Genomic DNA, 26,993 nt, shown 5'->3' with positions numbered 1-26,993 from the left:
TCCCGATCTCAAAATAGTCGGATTGAAGTTTGTGAATGCTTTCAAACATAAAACTCACAAGGCAAACCACCCCTTCGTCTATCCCCTCAACACCCCTTAAAGATAGTCACCACAGCACATTTCTTCACACTCGTGGCGGGTATATATATTCAGTGCCAAACCCGTTTACACGTGCCAAGATGCCTTTTGTGAATTCCTAGGCAGCATAGGGTACTAACCCAGCAATACAATTAACACCAAGTGGCATATTTACAAGGGGGATATCGCCACCCGAATGTCACTTTTAGCGCCGGTCTGGTGGTAATATCCTCCGTATATTACAAAGCAGCGTTAAGCCACTTAACTTGGCTTAATATCACCTTGTGAGTAGAAAGTAGAGTAGTGAGTGGAGAGTAGTGAGTAGTGAGTAGAGTAGTGAGTAGTGAGCAGAGTAGTGAGTAGTGAGGGCAGAGTAGTGAGTAGTGAGTAGTGAGTAGAGTAGTGAGTAGTGAGTAGAGTAGTGAGTAGTGAGTAGAGTAGTGAGTAGTGAGTAGAGTAGTGAGTAGAGTAGTGAGTAGAGTAGTGAGTAGAGTAGGGAGTAGTGAGTAGAGTAGTGAGCAGAGCAGTGAGTAGTGAGTAGAGTAGTGAGTAGTGAGTGCAGAGTAGTGAGTAGTGAGTAGAGTAGTGAGTAGAGTAGTGAGTAGAGTAGTGAGTAGAGTAGTGAGTAGTGAGTGCAGAGTAGTGAGTAGTGAGTAGAGTAGTGAGTAGAGTAGTGAGTAGAGTAGTGAGGTGAGTAGAGTAGAGTAGTGAGTAAAGTAGTGAGTGCAGAGTAGTGAGTAGAGAAGTGAGTAGTGAGTAGTGAGTAGAGTAGTGAGTAGTGAGTAGAGTAGTGAGTAGTGAGTAGAGTAGTGAGTAGAAAGTAGAGTAGTGAGTAGTGAGTAGAGTAGTGAGTGGAGAGTAGTGAGTAGAGTAGTGAGTAGTGAGTGCAGAGTAGTGAGTAGTGAGTGCAGAGTAGTGAGTAGTGAGTAGAGTAGTGAGTAGAGTAGTGAGTAGAGTAGTGAGCAGAGTATTAGAGTAGTGAGTAGAGTAGTGAGTAGAGTAGTGAGTAGTGAGTAGAGTAGTGAGTAGAGTAGTGAGTAGAATAGTGAGTAGTGAGTGCAGAGTAGTGAGTGCAGAGTAGTGAGTAGAGTAGTGAGTAGTGAGTGCAGAGTAGTGAGTAGAGTAGTGAGTAGAGTAGAGTAGTGAGTAGGACATCACAGGCAGCAGCTGTGCAAGCTTCTTACACTCACAAGGAGACCACAGGCAGCTGAGGTGCAATCTTCTCCCACTCACAAGAACGACATCACAGGCAGCAGCAGTGCAAGCTTCTTACACTCACAAGGAGACCACAGGCAGCAGAGGTGCAAGCTTCTCACACTCACAAGAAGGACCTCACAGGCAGTAACGGTGCAATATTCTCACACTCACAAGGAGATCACTGGCAGTACACACCACATGAACACACTGCATAACACATAGCAACAATACATTGGCATTTACAATGCCATTAGCTCAAACTCAAATAAATCCGAGCCCGATTGCATTTCTAATGCTTGTTAACAAACCAAGAGGCTGGACAAGAAGGAGGGAGCAGGGCCAGGGAAGTGATGTGTCGCTGTTTGATAGGACCCACAGAGACTTTCTGCCAGCCCCCTACTCAACTTTTAAAAAGTACTTGCACAGGAAGAGAAGCTCTCTCTGGGGTGTGGGCTGCTGAGGTGGAAGGTGCTGGAGCCTGGCAATGGGCAGTTGGAAGGAGAGACCCCCTGACTGTCACCCATGCCCCTAACAGCACCAGAAGAAGCGCCCAGGACCGGTGCGCAGAAGCAGGGGCCTCTGCGCAGGGAGAAGAGAGGCGCAGGAGGAGAGCCAGGCGAAAGGCTGGTGCAGGCAGCCAGTGCAGACCGCTCCCTGCAGAGTGCATCCTCTTGGAGACCTGGAGAGTGAAGGAGAGTGCTCCCAGTGGCTGGGGGGCGCTGCCAGGAGCAAGAAGATGCAAAAATGGGGCAGATCGGACCTCCAGGGGCTGAGATATGGCCCCCAGAAGGTGAGAGACCTTGGACCTGTGGCCCCCTGACGGCGAAGCGCGTGAGGCTCCGACACTGTTCCAGGAAAGGCCCCCGGGGTGGGTCAGGTCCCGGGGACTGCCCTCCAACGTGCAGAGCCTGCGGGGGTCCCGGGTGGGACCGGGGCCCCGGACAAGGAAGGAGGAGCCAGGAGCCCGGGTGGGACCGGGCCCCCGACCAAAGCGCGGAGCGGCCAGGGTGTGGGCTCCCCACGTCGCATACCCTTACCCGGGGGTCCGGGTGGGACCGGGCCCCCACCGAGGCCCCAGAAAGTGGCAGGAGCTTGAAGCGCCCCATGATGCCTTGCAAGGCACGAGGAATGGATTGTTTTGGCGTTTTGGTGGCCCCCAGAGGAGAGGGGTCACCCTTGAGTGTGAAAAGGTGCTGGGGGGAGCTGCTGGAGCAGCGCAGTCTCGCCCCCAGCACAAAGCTAAGTCCCACCCTAAGTTTCTTGAGGATTTAAAAAGAATAACCCCTCAACTCTCAGCGAAGATTGCATCACCTCCTAGGCTGGAACTTTTGTTCTACAGCTGGGGGTTCATTGAGAAGTGCATCAAAGATTGAATGGCTGAGTTGGAGATGTCTCGAGAAGGGCATCCCCTGGAGGTGAAATGGCGTAATTGCACTGAAATGCATTTATTAATGGTTATTTCTTTTAGAGGGACTGATGTTCAATGTGAAGTACTGGTGTAAGGTGATGTCACAAGCAAAGTGGATTTAAGTGGCTAGACACTCCTGCTAGGGTGTCTGACGGTATTTACAACTTAATCCTGTGATCATCTGTGATGCCTTTAGGGGCTGTAATTGCAATGCATTTTTAATGATATCCAAATGTGCTGAGTACTGTCATTCTAAAGTGTGCGTAAACATGTAGTCTTGCTGCTGCGCTTAGGTGAAGACCCCAGACTGTTAGCCCTTAAGATGTAGTGGTGTATACTTTAGGGTCAGTAGGAGATGCTTGGTCAGGGTCATGTGTCACCAAGGCAGGTGTATCCCTGTTTAATGCTTGTTGAGGTAATAAGAGGAGGATGCCACTGGGATGGTGCCAGTGCGCAGGGCCCTCGCTCCAGGTTAGGTTCAACTAATTGCATTGGGGGCAAGATGATGTGCATACATGAGAGTGGTGGTACTAGACCCCACCCCCCCTGCGGGAGAGGTGGAGATGATATGCAATGTCACAAAGTAATTCCAACAGCTTATGTATATTTGTAAATTGGTGTATAGTATTAAGTGGTGTGTGTGTTTAATAAATGTACTCTTACTTTTATAAAGCAAAGTACAGACTGGACAATCAATTATTGAGTGTTATTTTTGCGCACCTGCAAATGGCGATTACTAGCCCACCCCACCTCCCTTGAGTAAGCCTCAGACTGCTCTGCAACGCTACCCTCTGAGAGTCAGGCGCTGCCCTAGGGTGTTTGGTTCCCAGTGAAGGACAAATGTGTCATGTTATTTGTGCAGGCCTCACAGATGCTGCCTCGTTTTCCAACAGTGTGGTACCTTGAATAAACAAGTAAACTAGTTCTGATGCTTGGGCGCTTAACCAGGGGCGTAACACAGGCCCCCGCAGCCCCCGTGTTGCGGGGGGGGCCGCGCTCCAGGGGGCCCCGGGCCGCCCCATCACTTGACTTACACATCATGCATCGATTATGATTTTAATGGGGCACTGTGCTCATGGCACTCCGCACGCCCGGCCTCTTTAATACAATTAATTGGTGGTGCGCAAGCAAGGCATGCATGCCTGGGCCCCTGCCGAGCTTCAGCAGCTTAGCTAAATTGTTATAATAAATTGTTGCATGGGCCCTGGTCGGGGCCCCTGAGGTTCTTCAGAAATGGTGAGGCTCTTATAAATGGTGCGGGCCCCGACCGGGGCCCCTGAGGCTCTTATAAATGGTGAGGGGCCCCGGCCGGGGCACCTGAGGCTCTCTAAATGCTGTGTGGGCCCCGGCCGGGGCCCCCTTCAGAAATGGTGTCTGGGCCCCGGCCGTGGCCCCTGAGGCACTCTTTATATTAAATGGCGCCAGGACAGGGTGGGTTGTTTACTTGCCGGAGTTGCCGCGCGTATGCGCATTGTACAGGGTGGGGGTGGGGGGAATGCCCTGATTACATGTGTCAGGACATGCGCATTGAGCGCACATGTAATTTAAAATGTGCATACACCGGTTAGACTAGGTGTGGCATCCGAGAAGACCAGCCATGCTCCTGCGCAGCAGATCAGGACTGTCCGAAGTCTGTCTCCGGCCGGGCCTTGTTTCATTTCATCCATAATTTAAATTGCCCCCGGCCCCTACCTGGCTAGCCTTGCGCTGCCTTCTGCATGTCCCGCGGCGCTGGTGCCTAACTAGACTGAGCTGCAGGCCAGGCCCAGCCCTCTCAGCCAGGTCAGGTGAGTGAATCTGCATCTGACCGAGCCTAGTAGGCAGGAGCAGTGGTTCGTGGGTGGGGGGGGCGAGGACCGTCGGAGTCTGGGTGGCGGTGGCGGGTTGATGTCAGTCTGCGGTTCACTGGGGTGTGCACGGTGCATGCGCCTCATAAACTATGTGCACAAGGGGCGAGCACACTATCCGGTAACGAGGCGAGCAAACCATGTGCACATGAGACTGTGCAATGTGCAGGTGCCACACTAGCGGCTGATTTTGGGACCGTGCAGACCCCTCGGAACAGTATGTGCACATGGGGCGAGCATGCTTTCTGCTCGCCCGGCTGTGCACGGTGCAGACGCCGCTGCACAGCACCTGCTCACACGGCTGATACACGGCTGATACACATTGACAGTATCGGTTCATTTAAAGCCCTGCGCGTGCCAGTTGTGTAGAAAAAGTGGAGCCGCAAATGGAGGAGCGCTATCCTCAGTGCACACACCTGACCCCATGTGTGCTGCTGTACGCTCGCTGACCACTGTCTGTAGTGCACGAGCATTCTCAGGAACACGGAGTGTGGTTGTGTGTAAGGCTGTATTGTATGTGTTGTCACACAAACACTGTTTTGTAATTACTTGGGCCGCGTATATTTCGTAGAGTTTTAGGTGACGCCTGCACAATGCTTGCGTGTTCAGTTTGCAGCTGTTTGCACATTTAATGAGATGTGTAATGTTAGGGATTCTGCTGTACCCTGGGGCTGTGTGCGATGTGTGCTCCGACTGTTGTGTGTAGAGATTTGCACATTTAATGCGGCGTGAATTGGCTGGCATTCTGTTGCACACCAGGGCTGCATGCACGCCCAGGCTCCTTTGTACGCCAAGAGCTGTGTGTGCACTCCGAGGTTTGTACCGATGCTCCGTACTGACAGCTCTGCTGTACACGCAGGACTGGGTGAACGGTCACATTTTGTCAAGTTAAGAAAGGGTATGTGTAATGCTGGCAGTTGTAACTGAGGCTCGTGCGTGTTTTTGCAGCAGCACTTGCGAGGTTCGCACTCTAGACCAGTTTCTCAGAATGAATGTGTGTGTCTTCTGCCGTGCTGCACTGTGCCTGTGCGCTACGAGGGCTCTGTGCACTGCCTGTAAGGGCAGTGCAGACTGTCACACGCACTCACGGGAGGCGTTGTCAACGGTCACCTGCAGTGCTGCACCAAGGGCCGAGTGTGCTCTCAGAACGTTTGCGCCGTGCACAGATGGCCGCCTGCACTGTCAGCTGTTGTACACACGAAGGCTCAGTGCACTGACTGTGGTGCTCTGTGAGGGCTGTGAACAATGTCAGTGAAACACACTGCGGGCTGCTTACACACTATCAGTGCACCAAAGCAAAGCGAGGCCTACATTTGCAGTTTTACAATGACAGCTGCATGCACTGACAGATGTGCATATTGAGGGTTGTGTGCACTGGCAGTGTCGCATATTGAGGGCTGTGTGCACGGTCAGTTGTGCATATTGAGGGTTGTGTGCACTGAATGTGTAGCATATTGAGGGTTGTGTGCACTGGCAGTGTCGCATAGTGAGGGCTGTGTGCACTGGCAGTGTCGCATAGTGAGGGTTGTGTGCACGGTCAGTGGTGCATATTGAGGGTTGTGTGCACTGAAAGTGTAGCATATAATTGAGGGCTGTGTGCACGGTCAGTTGTGCATATTGAGGGTTCTGTGCACTGAATGTGTAGTATATTGAGGGCTGTGTGCACTGGCAGTGTCGCATAGTGAGGGCTGTGTGCACTGGCAGTGTCGCATAGTGAGGGCTGTGTGCACTGGCAGTGTCGCAGAGTGAGGGTTGTGTGCACCGTCAGTGGTGCATATTGAGGGTTGTGTGCACTGAAAGTGTAGCATATTGAGGGCTGCGCGCACTCAGGGATGAACGCACCAAAGGCTGCGCGTACTATCATTGTCACACACTGAGGGCTGCGTGCACTATCATTGTCACACACACACACTGAGGGCTGCGCGCACTGTCACAGTTACTTTTTAGGTCGAGCTGGTAACAGCTGGAGACCTAATGTTGCCTGTCACGAGGGAAGGAGGACAAGAGGGTGTTACCCGCTTTTCCCCTGGATTTGTGTGCGCGAACGTGCACGTTCCGTCCTGCGCTGCGCCGTGCACTTCCCTCCCATACTCCCAGCAAGTCAGCTGCACACAGACACACACACGTGCGCGCACACGCACTTACACAGACACGCAGGCACCCAGACAGGCAACCCCCCACCCCCACAGTCACACACACACACACGCATACAGAGAGACTCCAAGACACATACACACACGCACGCTCACACACATACACAGCCCGCCGCCGCCGCGCGCGCGCGCATACACACACATGTCCCCCGCCCTCGCAGCCCAACCTAACAAGGCAAAGCCCCACTCACCGGCTTCCTTAGCATCGGCTCTCACCGGCAGCAGGACTCTTCCTCCCTTCTTCGGCACCGGGGCGCAGGGTAGGCTCCTGCCTGCTCCGGTGCTCTAAACAATCGCGACTCTTCCGTGGGAAGCGGGGTAGGCTCCCACCCTCCTACTTCCTGTTTCCGGTTGTCCCGGCCGGCCTGCCTGACTTCCTGGTCGCAGGCCGGCGGCGCGAGCTTTCGACGGACTGCAGCTCTCGCGTTAGACCCGATTGCGCTTTGGCCCCGATTGCGAATTGCTTGTTTTTTAATGTGACCAGGCTATTGAGCTGTACGTCACATGGGAAACTTCCCTGAATGCTGCGCACGATGCACGTGATAGGAATTGCATTTGGCTGCATTTATGATTTTTTACAAATGTAGCCCGGCAACATGTAATGCAATGTTTGGATATTGACAGGAGTTTGCGCGAGTCGTGAACGGGATGATTTTCTCTATGCCTTCTGATTCAGTGAGTCTCATGGCGGCAATTGATTCATATGTATAATTTCTTCATTTTTCTTACACGTTTTATATGGAATGATGAAAATTTTTGTTTCGAGTGTTTGTTTGTTTTATTTTCGGATTTATTCTTAAAACGAATGGACACGAGAAGAACGATGTTTTCTATGTCTATACCTTGTTTTCCTTAATTGGTCAAGTTGCTAACAGAATATTCCACTGTCTTATGTTCCCGTCAAATGTACACTGTGCTAACATGCCTTGCTCGATTGTTTACAATGTATGCACGTATTGATTTTCCGTGCAGCATTTTCTGTGACAAGCTTCCAACACCACGCGCCCCAGGACCCCTTAAAGCGGAAAAAAACTTTAAAGGGAAGACAAAGCCCAAAAGAGACAGAGAAGCAAACACACGACGCAGGTATTGCATGTAATATGGCTGTGACTGTGGAACGCCGGTTATAGGCATTTGACTACAGCCTCATGACGACCAGAAGTTTGACGGGGTTGATCACATTTTCATCGTTCCTAGGTCGGCACAATGAGCATCATTCATGTGGATAATAAATGCTGCTTTTATTTTAAGCATCAACTGACTAGTTCGCCTTTGATAATGAATTATACACTCAAGGTATCTCAGGCGACAGGATGTGGCCTAAAGGCTGGAGCTGCCGATGGTGGAGCACAGGATGGAGTCTCGCCATCGGCTCATCATCCTGGGATTCTGGCCAAATCACTTAATCTTGCGTCCTTGTGTAATGTAGCTGGTTCTCACGTTAAGTGCTCCAATACCTTCAGGTCGAGTTCGCGCTATATAAAAACTGCAACAAAAAAAGGTAGGAAAAGCAAGGTAGTCATTTCAAAGAAAACTAATGACCCAAATTAGTTCAAGGCAGGAGATGTGTGTACCGAAGGGTCGGAACTGTTAACTTTGGAACTTAAGAACCAGGTTCGAGTTCCGGAATCTGCTCAACATCCCGTGATTCTCGGCAAATCACGGCATCTGCCAGTGCCTTTAAAAACAACACACATCTGACCTTGTGTAATGTAACCTGTTGGTCATAGAAAGCACTCGTAATGCATTTTGGCTAAATGTGTGCTGTAGTGTATACAAACTGCACAAGAAACGAAAAAAATGTTTGCCTATCCTGCCACGTCACTACCTCCCGTCCCCAAAATATCACGAACTAACCAAAACTGTCTTGGTTAGTTCGTGATTTTGGCAAGACATGATTGGAAGGCTGGCCCTCGTCCGGTGCCACGTAGATATGCCACTCAAGGCCCTTTTAACCTCTAACCTGTGCCACCCCAAAGCTTCTCCACTGCTTCCTCCACAGGGTGGGGTGTAAGCTGTGTGGCCAGGCCCAAGAAGGAGGTGAGCTGTGTCTCATCTGCCTGTCTATGCAGCCTCCCTTTTATGGGGCTGTAAACGAGTTTATTGTGGGCAGAGTCTCCCGGCTCCCCGCTGCCACTTCGGTGTCTCTTTGATAGCCCTACTTCAATGGGATGGAAAAGCAGACATTGTAAAGGGGGAGGGAGAAACTGGGCGATAGCTGCAGGATACAAGAACTAAAAAACACCCATCAATTAAAGGAAATACAACTTTAGCACCCCAACTCGCAGCGCAAAAAGCAAGGGAAGTTTCAGGCAAGGTTACCTAATAAGCCATGGTCTGGAAAATATTTAGTTTTACAGGAATAGGACTTTGATGTGCAGGGTCTGTGTGTGTGGGGAGAGGGGTGGTATGTTATGAAGACATAGGCGAAATATCAACAATGCCAAACAGTAGCTTCCACATAAAAGATGAACACCCCTGTGATTCTGGCAAAATCAATTAACCTCCACGTGCCTACAAAATATGAATATATCCCTATGTAATGTAATTGGTGCTCCAATGCCTTCGGGTTGAGTTCGCCCTTTATAAAACCGCAAACAAGAAAACAAGCATTTGCAATGCAATAGGTCTTACAGTTGTGAGAGTTTGAGCTATTGGCATTGTAAATGACAATGCCTTTTATTTATGTGTTGGTTTTTAAAACATAAATAAAAGGCAATGTCATTTACAATGCCAATAGCTCAAACTTTAATAATGCGAGACCTATTGCATTGCAAATGCTTGTTTTCTGGGATAAGCCAATCAGTGGCGTAACAAAGGCCCCAGCAACCCCTGCAGTGCGTGGGGGCAGAAGTGCGGAGGACCCCCGAGCTCTAGGGGTACCCCTCAAGGCAGTATCCTGGCCTGAGAGCTCCTGAGTAAGGCTGGAATGGGGCCCCTCCATGCATTTTGCAGGGGGGCCCCCTCAGGTTTCGTTACGCCACTGCGCTTAACATCAGTATAAGTGTAATAGAAAGATGCATACATGCCCCAAAACGGGCCTCAAGCAAGCAGACGTTTCATACATATAATGTGTTTTTATTTGTCTGCACATTGGACGTGCATAGAAGAATAATCTGTTTTTGTGTTGTCATGAGAGAAGAGATGGACTAAGGGCATTAGGCTTTAAGCCCTTTAAAGCTTCTCTGGAACTGGATACCTGCCGCCATTTTGGTGTCTTTGGTGTCAGATAGATGGATAAAGAAGAGGTCCACCCAGACCTCTGTGTACTTTTCACACACATGATGTTAGCTGCTATGTTTTGCGCACTTTTAGGTTAAAAGAGGAGCTTTAACACTAACAGATTAAAAGGCACTAGTAGCCAATAGTATTAATACCAAAGTCGATTACACCGCTTCTATCGCCCTCAACAGGACAACAATATAAACCAATGTCCTCAAGATTTGATTTGAAATTTTGACCCTCCCATGTTGACCACAGTTTCTGTGGTAGGCATATTAACTGACGGTGCAGGCTTATCAGCGAAAATTGAAGAGCTACACAAGTAGGAGAACTCATAGATTAACAAAGAGCAGACAGGGGTAGAAGTTAATACAATTTTTTTCTGTGGAAGCCCTGGCAATGCCCTGCTACCTGCTGTTTCAAGAGTTCTGAATGCCGCCCCAGAAGCCTGGAGTAAACAGGGATCCAGGAAAACTGTTTACTTTCTGTAGCCTAACCTTCTTCCTCTTCCCCTGGCCCTCAGCAGCCAATCACGAGATGCTGAGTGGCCAAGGATGGGAAATTAAATTCACCCTTTGATGTCATCAAGGGAGCAAAGGATGTGTGATGTCATTGCCCCTACCTTTGCCTTTTTGGTGAGTTGGTGTACCGTGGGAGTACAATGTTTGGAGCAAATTGCTGACATTTTCAAATTCCCTTCAGAATATGTATGTGTAAAATTTCCTCATGCAGAATTCTAATCAGGTTTACAATTTTGCAATTGTAAATTGAATGCTAATGTGCATTTGTATACTTTTTGCATATCATGAGGCAGCTTATTACCTCCAGGAGAAATTAATTCCTCTCAGCATTCCATGAACTTTAGGGGTGTTTCCGCCTCATCACTACACTGAATAAAAATTTACACCAGCTCCTGACAGGAGGAACCTTATGTGTGGTTTCAGCAATATACAGAATGACCTGCAAATCAGTTGTAAATAATGACAAATATACGAGTTTGTCTGTTTTCACCAACTCTTACCTATAGGCATTCACAAACTCACCCTTGCAACTAAATTTGCAAATACATAAAATCCAGCCGACTAGTACATTTTCCACATTCATAATTGGCCAAAGCGAATGGAAAAAGCACCAGTTGTAATTCTTGGAGTGAGATTTGGGGAATTCCCTGGGCAAAGAAAAAATATATGTGTATTGAAGTTAACCTTAAGTACCAAACTTCTTGTTAATGGAGCCCAGTGCGCCTTTACTTGTCATACACTGTTCAGCCACAGATCAAACCCTGTTTGTGACTTCATGTGGTTCAGTTCCCGAGTCAGACCTGCCTTTCCTTTCCGCTGCGTAGTTGGAAGTGTTTTTTAGGAGTTTGTTGATGTAAGCGGAGCAAGTTACCTCACTGGTGGATGTTAGTTTTAGATTGGAACCAATGTGGGAACTAGATAAGGCCCATCTTTCAACTCGAGCTGTATACGTAAATCGTTCCCAAGGAATGCGAATGTCCTGGATGATTTGTAGGTCAGTCTCGCGAGCACGACAGGGAAGTGGCATTGGTTTATACAGTTTTGTAGTAATGAACATTTCTGTGGCTCTTGTAACAGGGGTCAGCTTCGAAATTGTTTCGCGCATTTCTCCTATAAAAAAAATCCGTTCTCTTTAGTGGAAGTCAAATTTAGGCCCATTTGTACCTATTACACTCAGCAATCAACAAATCTCCATTTTCATGCGCATGCATGCATCTGGCCGAATTAATGTTTGCCCATGAAAGTCTGTCAGACATATGTGTTTTTTTACCTTTCCTTTCTCTTCAATCCTACCTGCTAATTTGGATCCTCTTATCTCCTTCTGCGTAGCTACCAAAATGGATGACTGAGTTCAAATAGATTGTGCATTGCATAAAACAGAAATATTAAAATAGTAATCTAACTTTCAATTCAGGTCAAGTATTAGAGGTTTAAACAAAGGCATGCATATTTTATTTTTTTAAGGATAAGTCATAGTTTCCAAATCCATTAGTACTCTAGAATGTTTCCAAATCTCAGTTAAATACATACAGTGTTAAAGTTACAAGCATAATTCTTTGCGGTGTTAAGCCTATGTCTCTGTCTTTTTCTATGACATGCCTGTGGCTAATTTTACTGCGTTATGTTCTTAACTGTAAAGTTTTGGCCCTTACAATTCGGCTCTTAGAATTCATCATGACTCTTATTACTTTTGACAGAGATAATTTAACTTCATATATGGCAATATATGTTCTGAATGATTCTCCATTGAGTGGGAAACCATCTCAGTTGCAAATTTGTATATCAGTGATAAATGCATCCCAATGATAATTTGCAAATGGTTGGTGATTTTCATTTTGAATTACTTACATCCTGTTTCAATGGAAGAGTTCACTCGTGTGCATACTTAATTCAGTTCACAATTTCACTCCTTCAGAATAAATCATTCTCTGTTTTCATCTAGCCAACATATGTTTTGCTCTTCTGTGTTTAGCCTGTCAGCTTTTCGAAAGCTCAGATTGCAAAACATGAACAACAAGAAAAAGGTAATATACAATTTAATTAGTGACTGAACTGTTCAATCTCTGTACCCATTTCCAGTTCAGTTGGTAAAATGCGGTTGGACCAATCATGTGTGCTACCGAGTCAAGGGTAGAGACAGGCTATCTAAAGTTTAAATCATTACAGATAAATAAATATCCACCCTGGAGTGTGGTTTGCTGGTCAATTAAACATAGATGCTGTTAGTAGTTATATACTGCTTGTTACTTCTTGTTTCTGCTACTTGAACGTTTGTTGCACATGGTAATGCATTTTATAGGGTGCCTCCAGAAAGGTTTATCTCAGTGAAACCTCTCCACTCTACCCTAAAAATGTTGAGCTGCAAACTCTGCCACCGTCTGGGTGCCACAATATTATGAAATATTTCGAATAAGTATACTTGAGTCCAGTTTCTTATAAACTGTTATAAAACTTTAATCAAAAAGTCTTTATTAACATTCCTTTGGTTCATCATTCATTGCTGATCCTTTACTTTTGTTTTTTCCAGGATTCATGATTAAATGTGCCTTACTATCCATTGAAATTAATGTATTTCCATTTAAAAGCCCTATTCATTTCAAGCCTCAGCTCTTCACTAGGTTCCTATGAGAGACACCCTTCACATCGCATGCAATACATTGCATGCCATTACAACGCGGTCATTACAACGACCGCGTTGTTTCATCGCATACCTTTACAACACACGTCATTACAACAAATTGCTGTAGGGGCACAAGATGTTGGATTTAAATTCCCTACTGTTGCACAGACTGGAGTTGGAATAGTAAATTATACTATTCCAACATCCAGTGCCCCCTACAGCAAGTCATTCTAATGGCTTGCTTTGTAAAGGTATGCAATGTAACAATGCGGTCGTTGTAACAACCGCATTGTAATGGCATGCGATGTATTGCATGCAATGTAAAATCGCATATTAGGTTCCTACTTATGGTAGCAGTATTTATGGTGGCAGTACTTTATTTAACCTTCTCCCTTTGATGTGCTCATTATATACTGTTCTAAACTTATGATATACTGCATTCGCATGAGTTGAAGTCAGTCAAGAATCAGTGTACAGAAGATAGCTTTGGACAAATGTGGTAGCCCTTTGTGTTTGGTGTGACAACAAGTAAGGTAATGTTCACTAAGATGTATAGTCCATAGTCATTGTATGAAAATCCTAAATATCATGCAATTAATTTTGTCAGATACGATTGTTTGTAATATATGTTTACAACTTAGCATTGCCAGGAGAATCACATGTTCATCCTCTGATGTCACCATGTCAAACTATATAGTCCAAAGTTACCTTCAGTACACTAGACATGAGTAGACAACAAGGATCTTAGAATCTCCCTTAGTTTAATGATGTTTAGTTGGGTTTTGAGTCCTGTCAGGGCAACTTTTTCACATGGGCACTTCAAGGCAAGTAGTTACTTTACTTTCTTTTTATTTATTTTAATACATTTTATTGAAAGCTAAAAATCACAAAATAACTCAAAAATATGAAAAAAAGCTCCTTACAAGTGTCCATGAACCTCCTGTTACATTCTCAATTAGTAACTAACAATGTTGTATATAGGATAAAGTTCCCTGACTGTACATTATGAGTCTATTTATTCCAAGTCACCAAAGAGTTTTGTGACTGTAGAGAGAAGCAAGGCTGAAAGTCAACTCCCTTTATAGGTAATAGGTAATTGAACACAGAGATGACTCGCAATATCCTTTTAAAGTATGGTAGGGGTATTTCATTCCTTACTTTACATAGTCATACAATACCTCTTACCAAAAACCTCTTAGTGGCACTTTGCGGCGAGACGTCTGCTGCATTTTAACTGAGTGGGCTGTCCACCAAACTTTAAATAATGCCATAAACATTTAAGTTTCAGCTATTCCAAAGATAATAATTGTCTGACTAATATTTTGTTCCCAAGAGACATAATCACCAGAAGACACAATGCAATAAAAAAAGAGACAAAAGACCACACACATTACTTCTCCTCTGTGCACATATCCTTATTGAAAGCGGACTGTGAAACCTGATGCAATTGCCAGGATCCCTTTAACTTATTATTTATTTTAGTCTACATTCCACCGTGACACCTGTAAATCATGTACACGTACACGTATTGCAACAGTACAATATTGACAGTGATTACCAAGGAAAATTGTTGTCTCCTCTTCTGATCAACACCAGTCAAACCGCTCCCTTTAGACAGGTTTCCATTTCAGATAAAGGTGCTTATCTCCCCTTATCACTCCTTCCCTTCAACCGCCAACCAGTTGGCATGCATCTTGCATCTCCTACAGGCCATAGAGAAATGTTTGACTTTTCGCATCTTGTCCGAGTACATCTTTGTGTAGATAAGCCTTGGCCGCATTCATCCGTTTTATCATCTAACTTGTTGATGTGGGAAACCGTGGTCCAATGGCAGGGCTGCTAGAGCGACATTAAATTATTATCTATCAGGACAGGTTGTTTTTCACCCCCGTTTTGCAACGTTTTGCAACTATCTTCATTTCAGATCTTCGTTTTTTCTATATTTTAAGGGATTACTTAATCATCTTCTGTGATGAAATTACATTCATGCTGTTGAAATCCTTCAAAATAAAAGTATCTTTCATTGGGCTGTTTCTAGGTGCCATTTTAACTATCCTCAAATGGTGAAGCAATGCTCTTTCCAGTTCGAGGGAGAGAGAAATATAGAAAACGAGATCGCAACAGAGAAAGAGTGTGTGTGTGTGTGTGTGTGTGTGTGTGTGTGTGTGTGTGTTCTGCTCATATATCCAATCAAACCTGATTACTTGTGTGTTCACTGCTTCTTTTTCTGGTAGCCTCACAAGTATTGCAGACATAACCATGCTAAAAGCTGCCATAAGCTCTAGTGTTCAGGCCTGGTGACTACCAGGGGACAAGACTCATTGAGTTCCTGCAAAGCATAGCCCTTGCTGTGTCTTCCACTCTTGTTGCACCGCCTATGGGACCAATGATTAGTGGCATGGTGGATTTACTGCACTGTAAATTCACATGCAAAGTTTACATGCAACGATTGTTACCATGCGGTAAATGTGCCCAGCACCATGCAGTTATGAGTTAAACCCCAAGTAATGGGGAATCACCGTGTTGGGCTGGCTGCAAGACCAAACGGAATTCCAAATTCTATGGGGTTTAACGCATACATTTACCACGTGCTTCAAGTATGCAGTAAATATATGCTGCCGTTGGAAAAAAGGAAATGGAAATGAGACTCGGCTGCTGCTGGACCTGTTTTCAAGGTCAAGCTCAAGGACATGTCTCCTTCAGGAGTTGTACTTGTGATTTCAGTGACACAACTGTAGCATGGATTAGTTGTTATGCAGTTTTTCATTGAGTTCATTTGAGGTTCTGTAGCCTCCAGCCTGTGGTTCGTGGACAACAGGCCCTCCCTTACTTCTTTAAGATCTTGCTTTAACTCTATCCACATCGTTGCTCGTTCTCTACCATGAGTCCTATCAAAGATAGCTTTGAGTTCTATAAGACAGTCTTTTACGTCCCTCTTGGACAAAGGGGAGGCAATGAGCAGCGAAAACATGTTCACATCTGAGCCTGCGCCCGAGTTAGTATCACATCTACTCAGGAACTTGATGATTTCTTCACTTCCTGTGTGCGTGGACGACATGGTCATGAACTGGTTCGCAAGGTTACACACACATCGGCACGTGCCCCATTGATATACTGGGATTTCTCTCTGTTTTTTGCTACCATGCAGATGTTTGCCAACCCATACTGTATGTTATCTGTGGAAGCATCACCGTCATCTGAAGGGGTCCAAACATCTCACAGGTCAACGGGGTCAGAAGAGGGGAGAGCAGGGACAGGAATGATGCACTGGGTCTAGGTTAGTTTGTGTCATAACCTCACTAGAAGGGGTAGATTTACAAGCCCCTTGCGCCTCTTTTGCACCGCCGTTGCGTCACTTTTGTGACGCAGTGGCAGCGCAAAAGATGCGCCATGGTGCAGGGTATTAACAATGTGACGCATCAGGGAGATTATAAGGATTATAAGGCGTTGTGTGCTGTGTGGGCAACCATAGTGAGTTTATTCTCTAGAGCACAGTACAGGGGATTTCCCCACATTTTTTTTTAACCTAATGTCTCAATTAGTTTGATACTTATCACACAGTCTTGAGTGCTTGCCTCCCTTAATGCTTCATGTCAAAATGGCACTCACCTCATAAAATACCGAGTTTAAATTATAGCTTTGCATTACATTTTTCCAATGTCAGACACGTGGATCTCTGTAAGTGAGAAGTATCACTGACCTTCTCCCATGTAAAAGGTACTTGGTACCTTGTCGTCACTCGTTAGCCATTAACTCTGACGTCAGATCCGTCATGAGGATAGTGCACTGCGGACCTCCGGTTCACCTCATTAAAGGAAACCTGCGCATGGAAATGGTTCATATATTTAATTCCTGTCTCTGTAGAGCATCGTCTCACTTTTCCCCATTACTTCCTGTCTCTGAATGATTCTTCCTACAGTCTGGCCTCTGCTTCTCTTTTCTATTGCAATAGATTTTGACCTTGACCCAGAGTAAGATAGGTTAAAAAAAAAAGTGGTAAAGAAGGAGGAAGAAAAAGACTGAAATACTGTGACACAGGGAGAAAGCAGGAACTTGCAAGAGTAAGCTGAAGAGGCTGGGGGTGTCTGGTGGTGGATGAAAGAGGCATCAGGTGGAATCACTACTACACAGCCATGCTACTCAGCATACCAACCTTTGATAGTGCCCAGTGCAGGCATCTGAGTAAAATTTTGAGCCCCAACACTTTTTCTTTTACAAATTAAGCACGTCTATACCATGCGCCGCAGTCTTAAAACATTAAAGCCCAAACTGAAGCTTAATGAAAAAAGCTGAGCTATGCTTATTTTCACTTCAGTAAGCATGTGCATAACCTAGCAAATGAGCTATAGTTAGCTATGGTAAGGGAGTAGGAGGTTCTGTGGTGCAGATTTTCATGAATACGTTTTTTTCGCTGATTGCTGCATTTTTACAGTGGGAGGATCTTCTTTGGATTCCATGTACCACATAATGTGTCCAACTTCCAGCAGCTGCAAAGCTTCATGTCAAGCTGTGCGCCTCAAGACTCTAAAGAGATAATACAGACACCTTAGCTATGCATGAAGACTTGCAACCTCTACCGCCAATCATATTCTCCCAACACACAATTTTGCACACACTTCAGTGCTCATGAATGACCAATGTGAGTCATTGAAAAATACTTTTCCTCTCTAAAACCTTCAAAATAAATAAATAATAAAGGCTTTTCCTCTCTAAAGGCGGACTCCACAATGCAGTTTATACATACAGATATGGAGCGTGTCCCCAGTTAGGACCCTTTCTGAAACAAATCATCTTGCCTCCAAAAAGAGACTGTAAACTTGATTATTCTAATTATCACACTACCACTTTTCTATTTTTTTTTTTTTTTAACAAGGGTGAACCTAAAAGTGATTGAGTTTTTGGTGTTGCATTAAACAAGCTTCCCCAATCCCTCTCCCATGTAACAGTGAACAACAGAGATTTTTGTATTCCTATTTTTATTGAGTTAAATATAACATACAGGCATCAAGTAAAAGTAAGCTCAAGTCAGAAGAGCTACACCTTGCAGTATGAAGGTGCAAGGTAATACAATATTGTCCCCTTGAACAGTAATATTTCACAAATAATATATTCTGTATACTCAAAGATCACAATGCATATCAAGATACCATTTATTCACATTTATAAATCCATCTTAAAAGACGTTTTAACAGAAAAACACTCTTTCACCAAAGCGTAGTTATGGGGAATTTCATTACAAAAATTCTTCAAAGTATCCTTACACTATCACAGGTACCATGATTCACTCTTTAGGCTCTGTTTTCCAAAATGTGTGTTTTCTTTGTGAAAAATTGATCCATTAAAGTTTATAAATGTACTGCTAACTGTAATCCCATCTCTTATGGATGACAACGAATTTCGGTGGTTCATACGCTATTTGCTCCACCTCTTACAGAACAAAACATATTTTTTCACGCGGTAGCAACATATTACTATTACATATAACTATTATAATAACACAGTTCATCTGTGACATCTTCATTCCACAAGATACTAAAAAGATTACAATACAGAAAAATGAAATAAAATAATTCATTGGGCATATAGGGCGATATCTATCTCAAATCACAAGAATATATTAAATTACAATTCATATTCCATGTACACCCGGACGTTTTTAATTAATATAGAGGTGATAGGGGAGATATGATCTTTTGGCGATATTGTCTGAATAAGAGCATTTATGTACCGTTCGCATTGCATTTGTTCTTTTTACAGAATAACAACATACTTACGGATAAAACAAAGTTACTCACTATGCTGTGTGAAACAGCGAAGCCTGGGTTCAAGTTCAGTGAAGACAAAGACAACTGCACCGTGCAACTGGGTTACAACAAAGAGCAGCCACGCAAGTTTGCAGTATTGGCGGTTTCAGTTCAAAGTGAGTAATTTCTCTGTAATATGTACGTTATGGTGGGGAGTTTGGTAAATATACATTTTTGTGGGTGTTACGTGGTCTGTAAATGTTAAAATAAGTACCAAAACATTGTCATCACGTGCTAGCTAGACCCTTACCTTACCAGCTAGATGTCTTTGAGTATCTATTACTCAGTATTACTGAAACAAATGTTAATAATAACAACACATGAAACAGTATTATTAGCGAACAGAATGAGTGGCAACCAATCGATTCCATCAAATGAAGTCACAGAAGAGTGATAAAGGCCACGCATCAAGAGTGCTTCATATAGGGCTGGTTCTTTTTAATGTTAATTTGTCAACCATATTAGAAAGAATGATTTTGTGAAGATTTATGTGGAAGACATTGGCAGTCCTGCAAAACACACTTAGCCTGAAAAAATACATGCCTTAACATATTAGAGAACTAGAAACTTAATCTCAGAAACTGGATTTTCAATTACTAGAAGGAATACAATCTTTCCATCAAATTATGTCACAGAAAACTGAAGGCCCCAAATCAGCCCCAAGACCACCTTTTAGTATTATCTCAATTATTTTGGATTAATAGTACGAAGTAAAAGTAAAACAATTTAGAGTAAAACAAAAAAATAGGAATAAAGTACATTCAACAATATTATGAGAGAGCACTGAGGAGACCTCCACTTTCTCTAAGGTGTTCAGCAAAAGACGAGATTGCTTTTTTCTGTTGCTATACTGTGATGAACTAAAATAAAACAGGATACCTCTTTGTTGGAGGAAGCTTCAGAACCACCACTGATCACCATACTGTGATGAGATACAAAAAACCTATTTTTATCGGTAGGCGAGCCACCCTCCTAGGTTACCATTTTGCACATCTGGAGAGCACTCATCATCTTACCCACAACATCTGATATTCATTTTCAATGGTTCATGGGTCCAAGCCATAGCTAGCTGTTCGATAGAAGGCGACAATGAGCTATTGAACCTGACATGAAGAAAATCCATAGGTCTCTTGTCACAAAACCCATTAGTTCATAAAGAGACTTTCAGGAGTCCAAGGAGAAGAGAGATTGTTGGCTATCGCTTTCACCATGGCTAGCACTTGTCGCTCTAAACTGTGACACACAAATGGATGTAGGGGAAGGTTTTCTGTTTCATGAACAAAGATATTTTAAGGATAATAGGCGACACAGCTGATTATAGCAACCAATCAGGCTTTCCGACAACAATGCATGCATTTCAGGTTTACTCCTGGTATAGGCGTAAATCAGGGTTTGAATAGGTGAGTTGTGAGGAGACATGTGATAAGGCCATGGGGCCCAGAGCGGTGGTGAATTCCAGAGAGGGTGTGTTTGAAAAGTGAACCAAGGGCCTTCAGAACAGTAATTTAAGGAGAACGGATAGGGGGTACGAAGAATTTGTGTACTGAAGTATCAGATATGCGTTTTTTTTTGTGGAACAGGCCAATCATGCAATAATTTTTTGCAATCAACCACCTGTTTATTCCTCTACATACATACCTTTGGAGACCTGCTAGGACCTGGGAGTAGTGATGGGCGATGGTGGACATAGGAAATGTGCATTAGGCATTTTTTAAAACGATGCTGAAAATGTTCTAATATGGTGGAACATCAATACTGGGCAGTACAAGTACAGGCTTTGGGGGATGTTTCGATGATTGATTGTGTACTATTTATGGGGTTCAGTTTATAAACCGGTGCAAGTGTCACGTCTGGTGAAGTTGGTAAATGTTGTCATTTTCAAATTTAACAGAACTTACATGTAGTCTTTTCCAAGAGAGGTTTACTTTTATGCATACATTTGTGAGCACGTTTGGAAAAGTGTGATGAACAAAGACCTGAAAATCATGCCTGCATCTTCCAAGGGTTCAACAGAGGGCAGGGTCGGACAATACTGGCACCGCAAGGTTGTACCAGTGCTATTTAATCTTGTAGATATGTTCACTACAAAAGAGGACATGCTGATACTGATTTGGGACTACCGCTAGACTGGGAATCCAAAGAAGCCCTGGACAATTTTGTCAGACCGGCCCCCATACAGTGCATAGCGAGCGCAGCAAGGGAACCTGAGCACTACAAAGCGTCTTCAGGGACATTCTCCCCAAGAAAAGTTGGGGAAAAATGGCAAAAATGTTGAAGTTTACAACATATTTTTTATTATATATTCAATTGTATAAGTTTTTAAAGCATAGTAATTAATGACTTTACAGTACACCAGCATACAGCAATCTTTATTGGGGCTCTTCAATGATTCCCTCACTATCACCTTTCAACAGTGCCTCTCTCACATATATTTCCTTTGTTTTATTGTGCCTCTCATGCCAGTGTAGAGTGTTGGAGCATTTTACATCACAAACGTAGAGGCAATGAATCCTAAGTGGCTTAATCAGTGTAAAGAAAATGTTACCTAAGACAAAAGGGACTACAAGGTGTATGATTTACGTCCTCCATACTGGTAGGCACTTTTTAAGAGTGCTTGGTCTGGGGAAGCACAAACTCAGGATTCAGAACATAACACAGTGGTTAGGGTTGACTTTACTAATAAGAATTTATTTCTACACAAACAAACCATTTTTAGCAAAATTAGGATAATGAAAGACAGACCAAAAAAATTCTAACCTAGATTATACTTGTAACTTGTGAACTGCACAGTAACTAAAGGATCTCTGTGACAAAAGCAGTAACCCAGTGAGCTATGCACATAAAATACTGTTCTGTGATCTGCATTGGAGAAGTGTGGCTCACTGGTTAGAGGCGGCAGACCCGTAAGCAGAGAACGGCCCGGGACCAGGGTTCGATTCCCGACGCGGCAGGGTCGTGGACCAGGGTCAGCGGACTCGATAATTCTCGCCTCGGTGCCTACTCTAGTCAGAAACCACACTCGGCAACTCTGGGCATCAGCTTGCCTCATCTTCACAACGGCCCCCCCAGACCGCTGGGGATGCTTGGTCGCACCTTAGAGATACCCATCAGGGACCATCTCTCAGGGTGAGCCAGGACGGGTTCCCCAGCGGTCGAAGCGTGGAGATACTCCTCCGGGAGTCGATTCCTAGCGCTATATAAACCCACAATTAAATTAAATTAAATAGTACACGCTCTTTGTAACAGTCATATTAACCCTCTGCGCTACCTTAGATGAGTCAAAACTGTCACTAGACAAAATTCCAATCTCTCCTCAGCAGGTACATTACTCACCAGACTTACCTTACCACGTGTTTTATTGCCTGAAAAGTAAAAGATAGGCAAGGAACTCTGCAGTGCTTTTAAAACTGCAGTACTGCTACAAAACTTGCCCCCAGAAGCAAAAGTGGACCCACACCCTTCCAGCCTCCTAGGGAAATGCCCCAGTACAACCAGTCCCGTGGCCCATAGGCGCTCATTTTTGGTGCAACACAAAAGGGGGAAGGAAGAGGGAAGTGAAAGGCGGATAAACTGTGAGAAAGCCTTCAGAAAGGGCGAAACCAGGTATTAAAAGGAAAGTGCAAAGGTGAGAAAAAAGGCAGGGGGTGTCTATTGGGGCATTAAAGAGGCAAGAGGACGAATCAAGAATACGCAGCATTGATATTCAAAACCCTAACCTTTAGTAGAGCCGGCCACAGGTTTCTGAGAAAAGCTTTGGGTCCCACACTTACCCTTTTAAAAAATTTGCAAGGGCGTATGGTAAGTATTAGAGATTCAGACTCTGTACAAAGCCTGCCATCTAGTGGTTTAAGTAGGAAAGTACAACCTATGTTGTATCATTTTAAAACACCCTGTTGCTTGGAGACTTTTTCGCTCTGCCATAATTACTTTGAAGATCTTCCCTTAACAAGGATTACCTCACTATACATATTTTTCTTTGTCCAAACGCAAAAGCAACACTTTTGGTTTCATAAAATAAAGTCAAAATGGAATATTGTTTTGAATTTAAACGATGTTTGGGGTAAATCCAACTGAATGGCCATGGAGGAAGAGTTCTGCTATACTAGCTATATATAGTAAATAAACATACGACAAGAGCAGGAGGCGTACAAACGAAGTTACTCGCCTACAACAATGATTTTGCATTTTAACCAGTGCTTTAAATGGGCCGGTACTGAGTACCGGCACTTTTTTATTTTGAGAGGGAGAGTACCGGCACTTCTCAAGATAAATGCCATACTTTTAATTGGAGAGTACCAGCACTTCTCAGAAACTAGGAGGTACTCTGGTACAAAGTACCTGCACTTCTATTTTTCCATTTCAAGCACTGATTGTAACTCTATTATAGATTGACATGTGCACCACGCTTTCTTACTGTGGAGTTGCAGGGGACAAAAAGAAACCATAGAGCACTTACACATATATCATCCACTGCTAAAGGAATGTTTAACAACCAGGGTTGTGTAATCTCGCAATAATGGCTCTGTTTTCAATCCCACTCATGTTCGATAACAAAAAAGGTTTAGAAAAACAAGCTTTACTTTCAGACTCCAAACACAACATGGCTGTATATTCCAGCTTGTGAATGACTATATAATAGGGTCAAGCAGTAAAGCCACTCAAACAGGAAAGCAACTTTTATATTTTGAATGTGTCATAAAGAACATCTGGGCATTATCTATGCCTTTACTGAAGTTTATTGACAGATAGCAACAGCAGTAGACAGCGGGTTGCCCACATTCCACAAATTCCCGGAATAGCATCTGTTGGACAGACTACAGATCACAGAATTACACTTGTGAGATATGGTATTGGTTAAGGATACTGAAAGGTCGTTCCAACCTCAGCCCCAAATACACCAAATAACACACATTCTTCAACTATCAGATCTTGGCTATATTCCCACATATACCTCAAACTGGACCACCCAGGATTGGGATGCATATTTTCCAGGACATTAAATGACAGCACGCTCCTAATATCTGGTATCAAACATTGTACCAGGAAGGGGAGTTGTAGGTGATATCATGTGTTTAAGTCACATAGAATACCAGCTGGTAAATACATCCAAAATTAATATGCCAGTTGTCAGTGTGTTTGTGAGGCTGTTTGTGTGCAAGTGTTTGTGTAAATATTTGTGCATATTTTTGTGTGCACTTGTTCATGTTGGTAAACTTTTACGACCTTCTTCTTGAAAGCATGTGTTTTATTACATCCATTTACTAAGTGTAATGCGTTTCTAGAGCTAACAACTATGTTGATATTTCATTACTTGTAGCAGGAGAATACATTATCCAATTTTTTAAAACTGCTTAGACTCTGGAGTACAGCGTGTAATTGTACTCGGTCAAGTCTGCAAGAGTGTTTTTATTCAAGTGTACATATAGATATAAGTTGTAAAGAATGTGAAATGGCATTCATGCAAGATCGGTGTTTGTTAATGTGATAGGATTGTAGAATTTGCAGACGTGCAAGTAGAATTTGTGTCTAAAAAAGGGGTAACATGTAGAGATAGATGTCTCGGGCAAGACAAAGTGGGTAGAGTTCAGTTGCTGTTAATATTGACATGCAGGTTACTTTAGCAAAGGAGGGCACGAATTAACTGTGAGGAAATCATCAATTGTTAAGGTTTGCTCTAATAGCATCCAGGACATCTACAGTATTAGTGTGGCAGCTTCACAAACATACTTTCTATCAGCTGTTAAGCAATGGGTGTCATTTTCAGCGAATATGTGATGTAACAACGCGATCAAAATGACCGCGGTATGTTACATCGCAGTTTTTACAACGAGAGTCGTTACAACGACTTGCACTGGAGGGCTCTGGACTTAGGAATAGTAAGATTTACTATTCCAACACCAGTCTCCGTACAGTAGGGAAGGTGATGGAATAGTAAACCTTACTATTCCTTAGGTTATAGTGCCATCCAGCGCGAGTCGATGTAACAACTTGCGTTGTAATGGCTGCGTTGCACCTGCATCGCGGTGAGCACACCGCGATGTAAAGGATGTTTCCCCTTTCAGCAGCGTAAAAATCAAGCATCTAACAGGCTCAGATCATCCTGCGGTGGGGAGCCATGGAAGGTGCTTTTCAGAAATCCCTCAGGTCTGAGCACTGGGTGGAAGATGTAACGCGGGAATGTGAGTCGGTGCGCATTAGGTGGACCAGTGTTGCAGCCTGGTTGCTTGATTTGGACATGAAGTTAGCCGATGGCTGTAGTAAGACTGGAAGCTCACAAACTGGTCCCAGAGCTCCTTTGCTATACTGTAGAGTCCAATGATCTGGAGCAGCAAGTTGTAGCCACAGGAGAGCGGCCAGAGAAGAGGAGGGGGTTCATGCACTTCATGTAGTCTAATGACATGGTAAAGGTACCTCCGTGGGCACATTGAAAGGGCAGTAGCTTTGGGTGAAAGTAGGCCTGGGCAAAATTTTAATTACTCTGGAGTCATTGGAGTAATTTCAGTAATTATGTATTACTCCTGTGATGCAAAAGTATGTGATTACTCCAGCTTGAGACATTTTAAGAGTCATTTTGGGTAAAATCCTACTGTAGGAGCACAGGAACAGTGATCTTAGATGTTGAGTGGCTGCTGGCTGCTGGCGCACTTATCCTGTGGCATTTATCGCTATTTTCTTAGCAAAATATGCATCCTCTGGCCCATTTTGGACTCAAGGGAGCATTTTGCACTCCGCAAGCAGCACTAACTTCTGGTTTGCTTCCTACATAATTATGCATAATTGCGAGTAATTTTACTATAATTGTGAGTAATTACACTAGGGGGAATTATGCCAGTTATGCCCAACCCTAGAAGAATGTGTAGGTCTGTGACTACTGAGTTCTGATGCAGTGAATGGGGAAGACTAAATGGAATTTGAAACATTGTTTCAAGAATGCCTCTTCAGGTTAGAGATGATCAAGCTATTGCTTCCAATGGCCAATCATACACGGTACAAGGCAGTAAAGTGAACTCAACGTGATAGGCTGGGGGCACATAGTTGAATCAGGTCATCCGTTGCTCATAGGCTCATTGCAAGAATGTATGTATAGAACTCCCAGTTTATAGCAATCAAGGCACTAGATTTAATTGTGTGTTGTTCCATAGCTTCAGAGGCACTAAAGTAAAAATACCCCGCACTGTGTGCCTAGCAGACAACGTGTGGCTGGATTATATGGCTATCTGGGAGGTGTGAGTTGATTAGCAAGGGGATATATCGAAGAAGTGAAATATTTAGATGTATTCATTCCCCTGATGGTGAAGGAGGTTTGGATGCTTGGATAATATATGCTTAAAGATCTGCCGCGGTCAGTGCAGGTAACAGCGGTAGGGTGGTGGGGCCGTGTGTGAGGGATTTTGAGGGACGATGCAGAGAGAAAATTAATTATTTATTTAATTTCCCCTCAACATCGTCCTTCGAAATCCCGGCCCACGTGGCCCCATCGCTTTTACGTGCACGGACAGCAGCTGTTTAAGACACTTACACATTGTTGAACATAATAATCCTGTTGCGTTTTTAAGATGTTACTGTTGTTAAGTTACACTGTTTCTTGATGTCTGAAACTGGTTTATGTATATCTGCCACTGGCAATAAGGCCACTAACGCAGTATAGGGCTCAGAATAGGTCTTAGAAAATTATTCCTATGCTCAACCCTTGGTAGCTTGGCTGCAAGCAGGCAGGCTTAACTTCAAAGACAGGTATGTAAAGCATTTAAAAATACCATTTCAGTAAATAATTAAGACACAACACAAAATAAAAATCCAACACCACTTTATAAAAATAGGAAATATTTGTATCTTTTAAATCACACCAAAACGAAAAGTATCCACTGTAGGGAACCAGAGATATAAATTGTTAAAGATTAGTAACTTTCTAGAGCTTAGAAACCAACAGTGCCCCTTTTGGTCTTTTCATTGCCTCTGACAAGGACACATTCACATTTAGCAATTGTTCTGGAAGATCTCTCACCAGTCTTGTGCAGCCCCCTCTAGCAGTCTGGGTCCTGTTAGAACTCCTTCCTGAAGTTCTTCTTGCGGGTCCCAAAATATCCAACACACAATCCAAGGTTCTGGAATCTCCATGAGGATCTTTCAAAGTGTGAGACTT

At 44.0% G+C, this 26,993-nt stretch overlaps 1 protein-coding gene across 1 annotated transcript in view; it reads left to right on the top strand.

The window, feature by feature from the left end:
• PODXL (podocalyxin like) overlaps positions 1 to 26,993 on the top strand; it is a 269,097-nt gene that overhangs the window by 151,605 nt on the left and 90,499 nt on the right. Inside the window, exon 6 of the mRNA XM_078677422.1 lies at positions 18,804 to 18,966. Coding sequence (XP_078533548.1) covers positions 18,804 to 18,966 — 163 coding nt within the window. The remainder of the gene's footprint in view (positions 1 to 18,803; positions 18,967 to 26,993) is intronic.

Source organism: Lissotriton helveticus, chromosome 1_1, assembly GCF_964261635.1.
Source record: "Lissotriton helveticus chromosome 1_1, aLisHel1.1, whole genome shotgun sequence".
Taxonomy (NCBI): Eukaryota; Metazoa; Chordata; class Amphibia; order Caudata; family Salamandridae; genus Lissotriton; species Lissotriton helveticus.
This window is presented reverse-complemented; position numbering and strand designations above follow the sequence as displayed.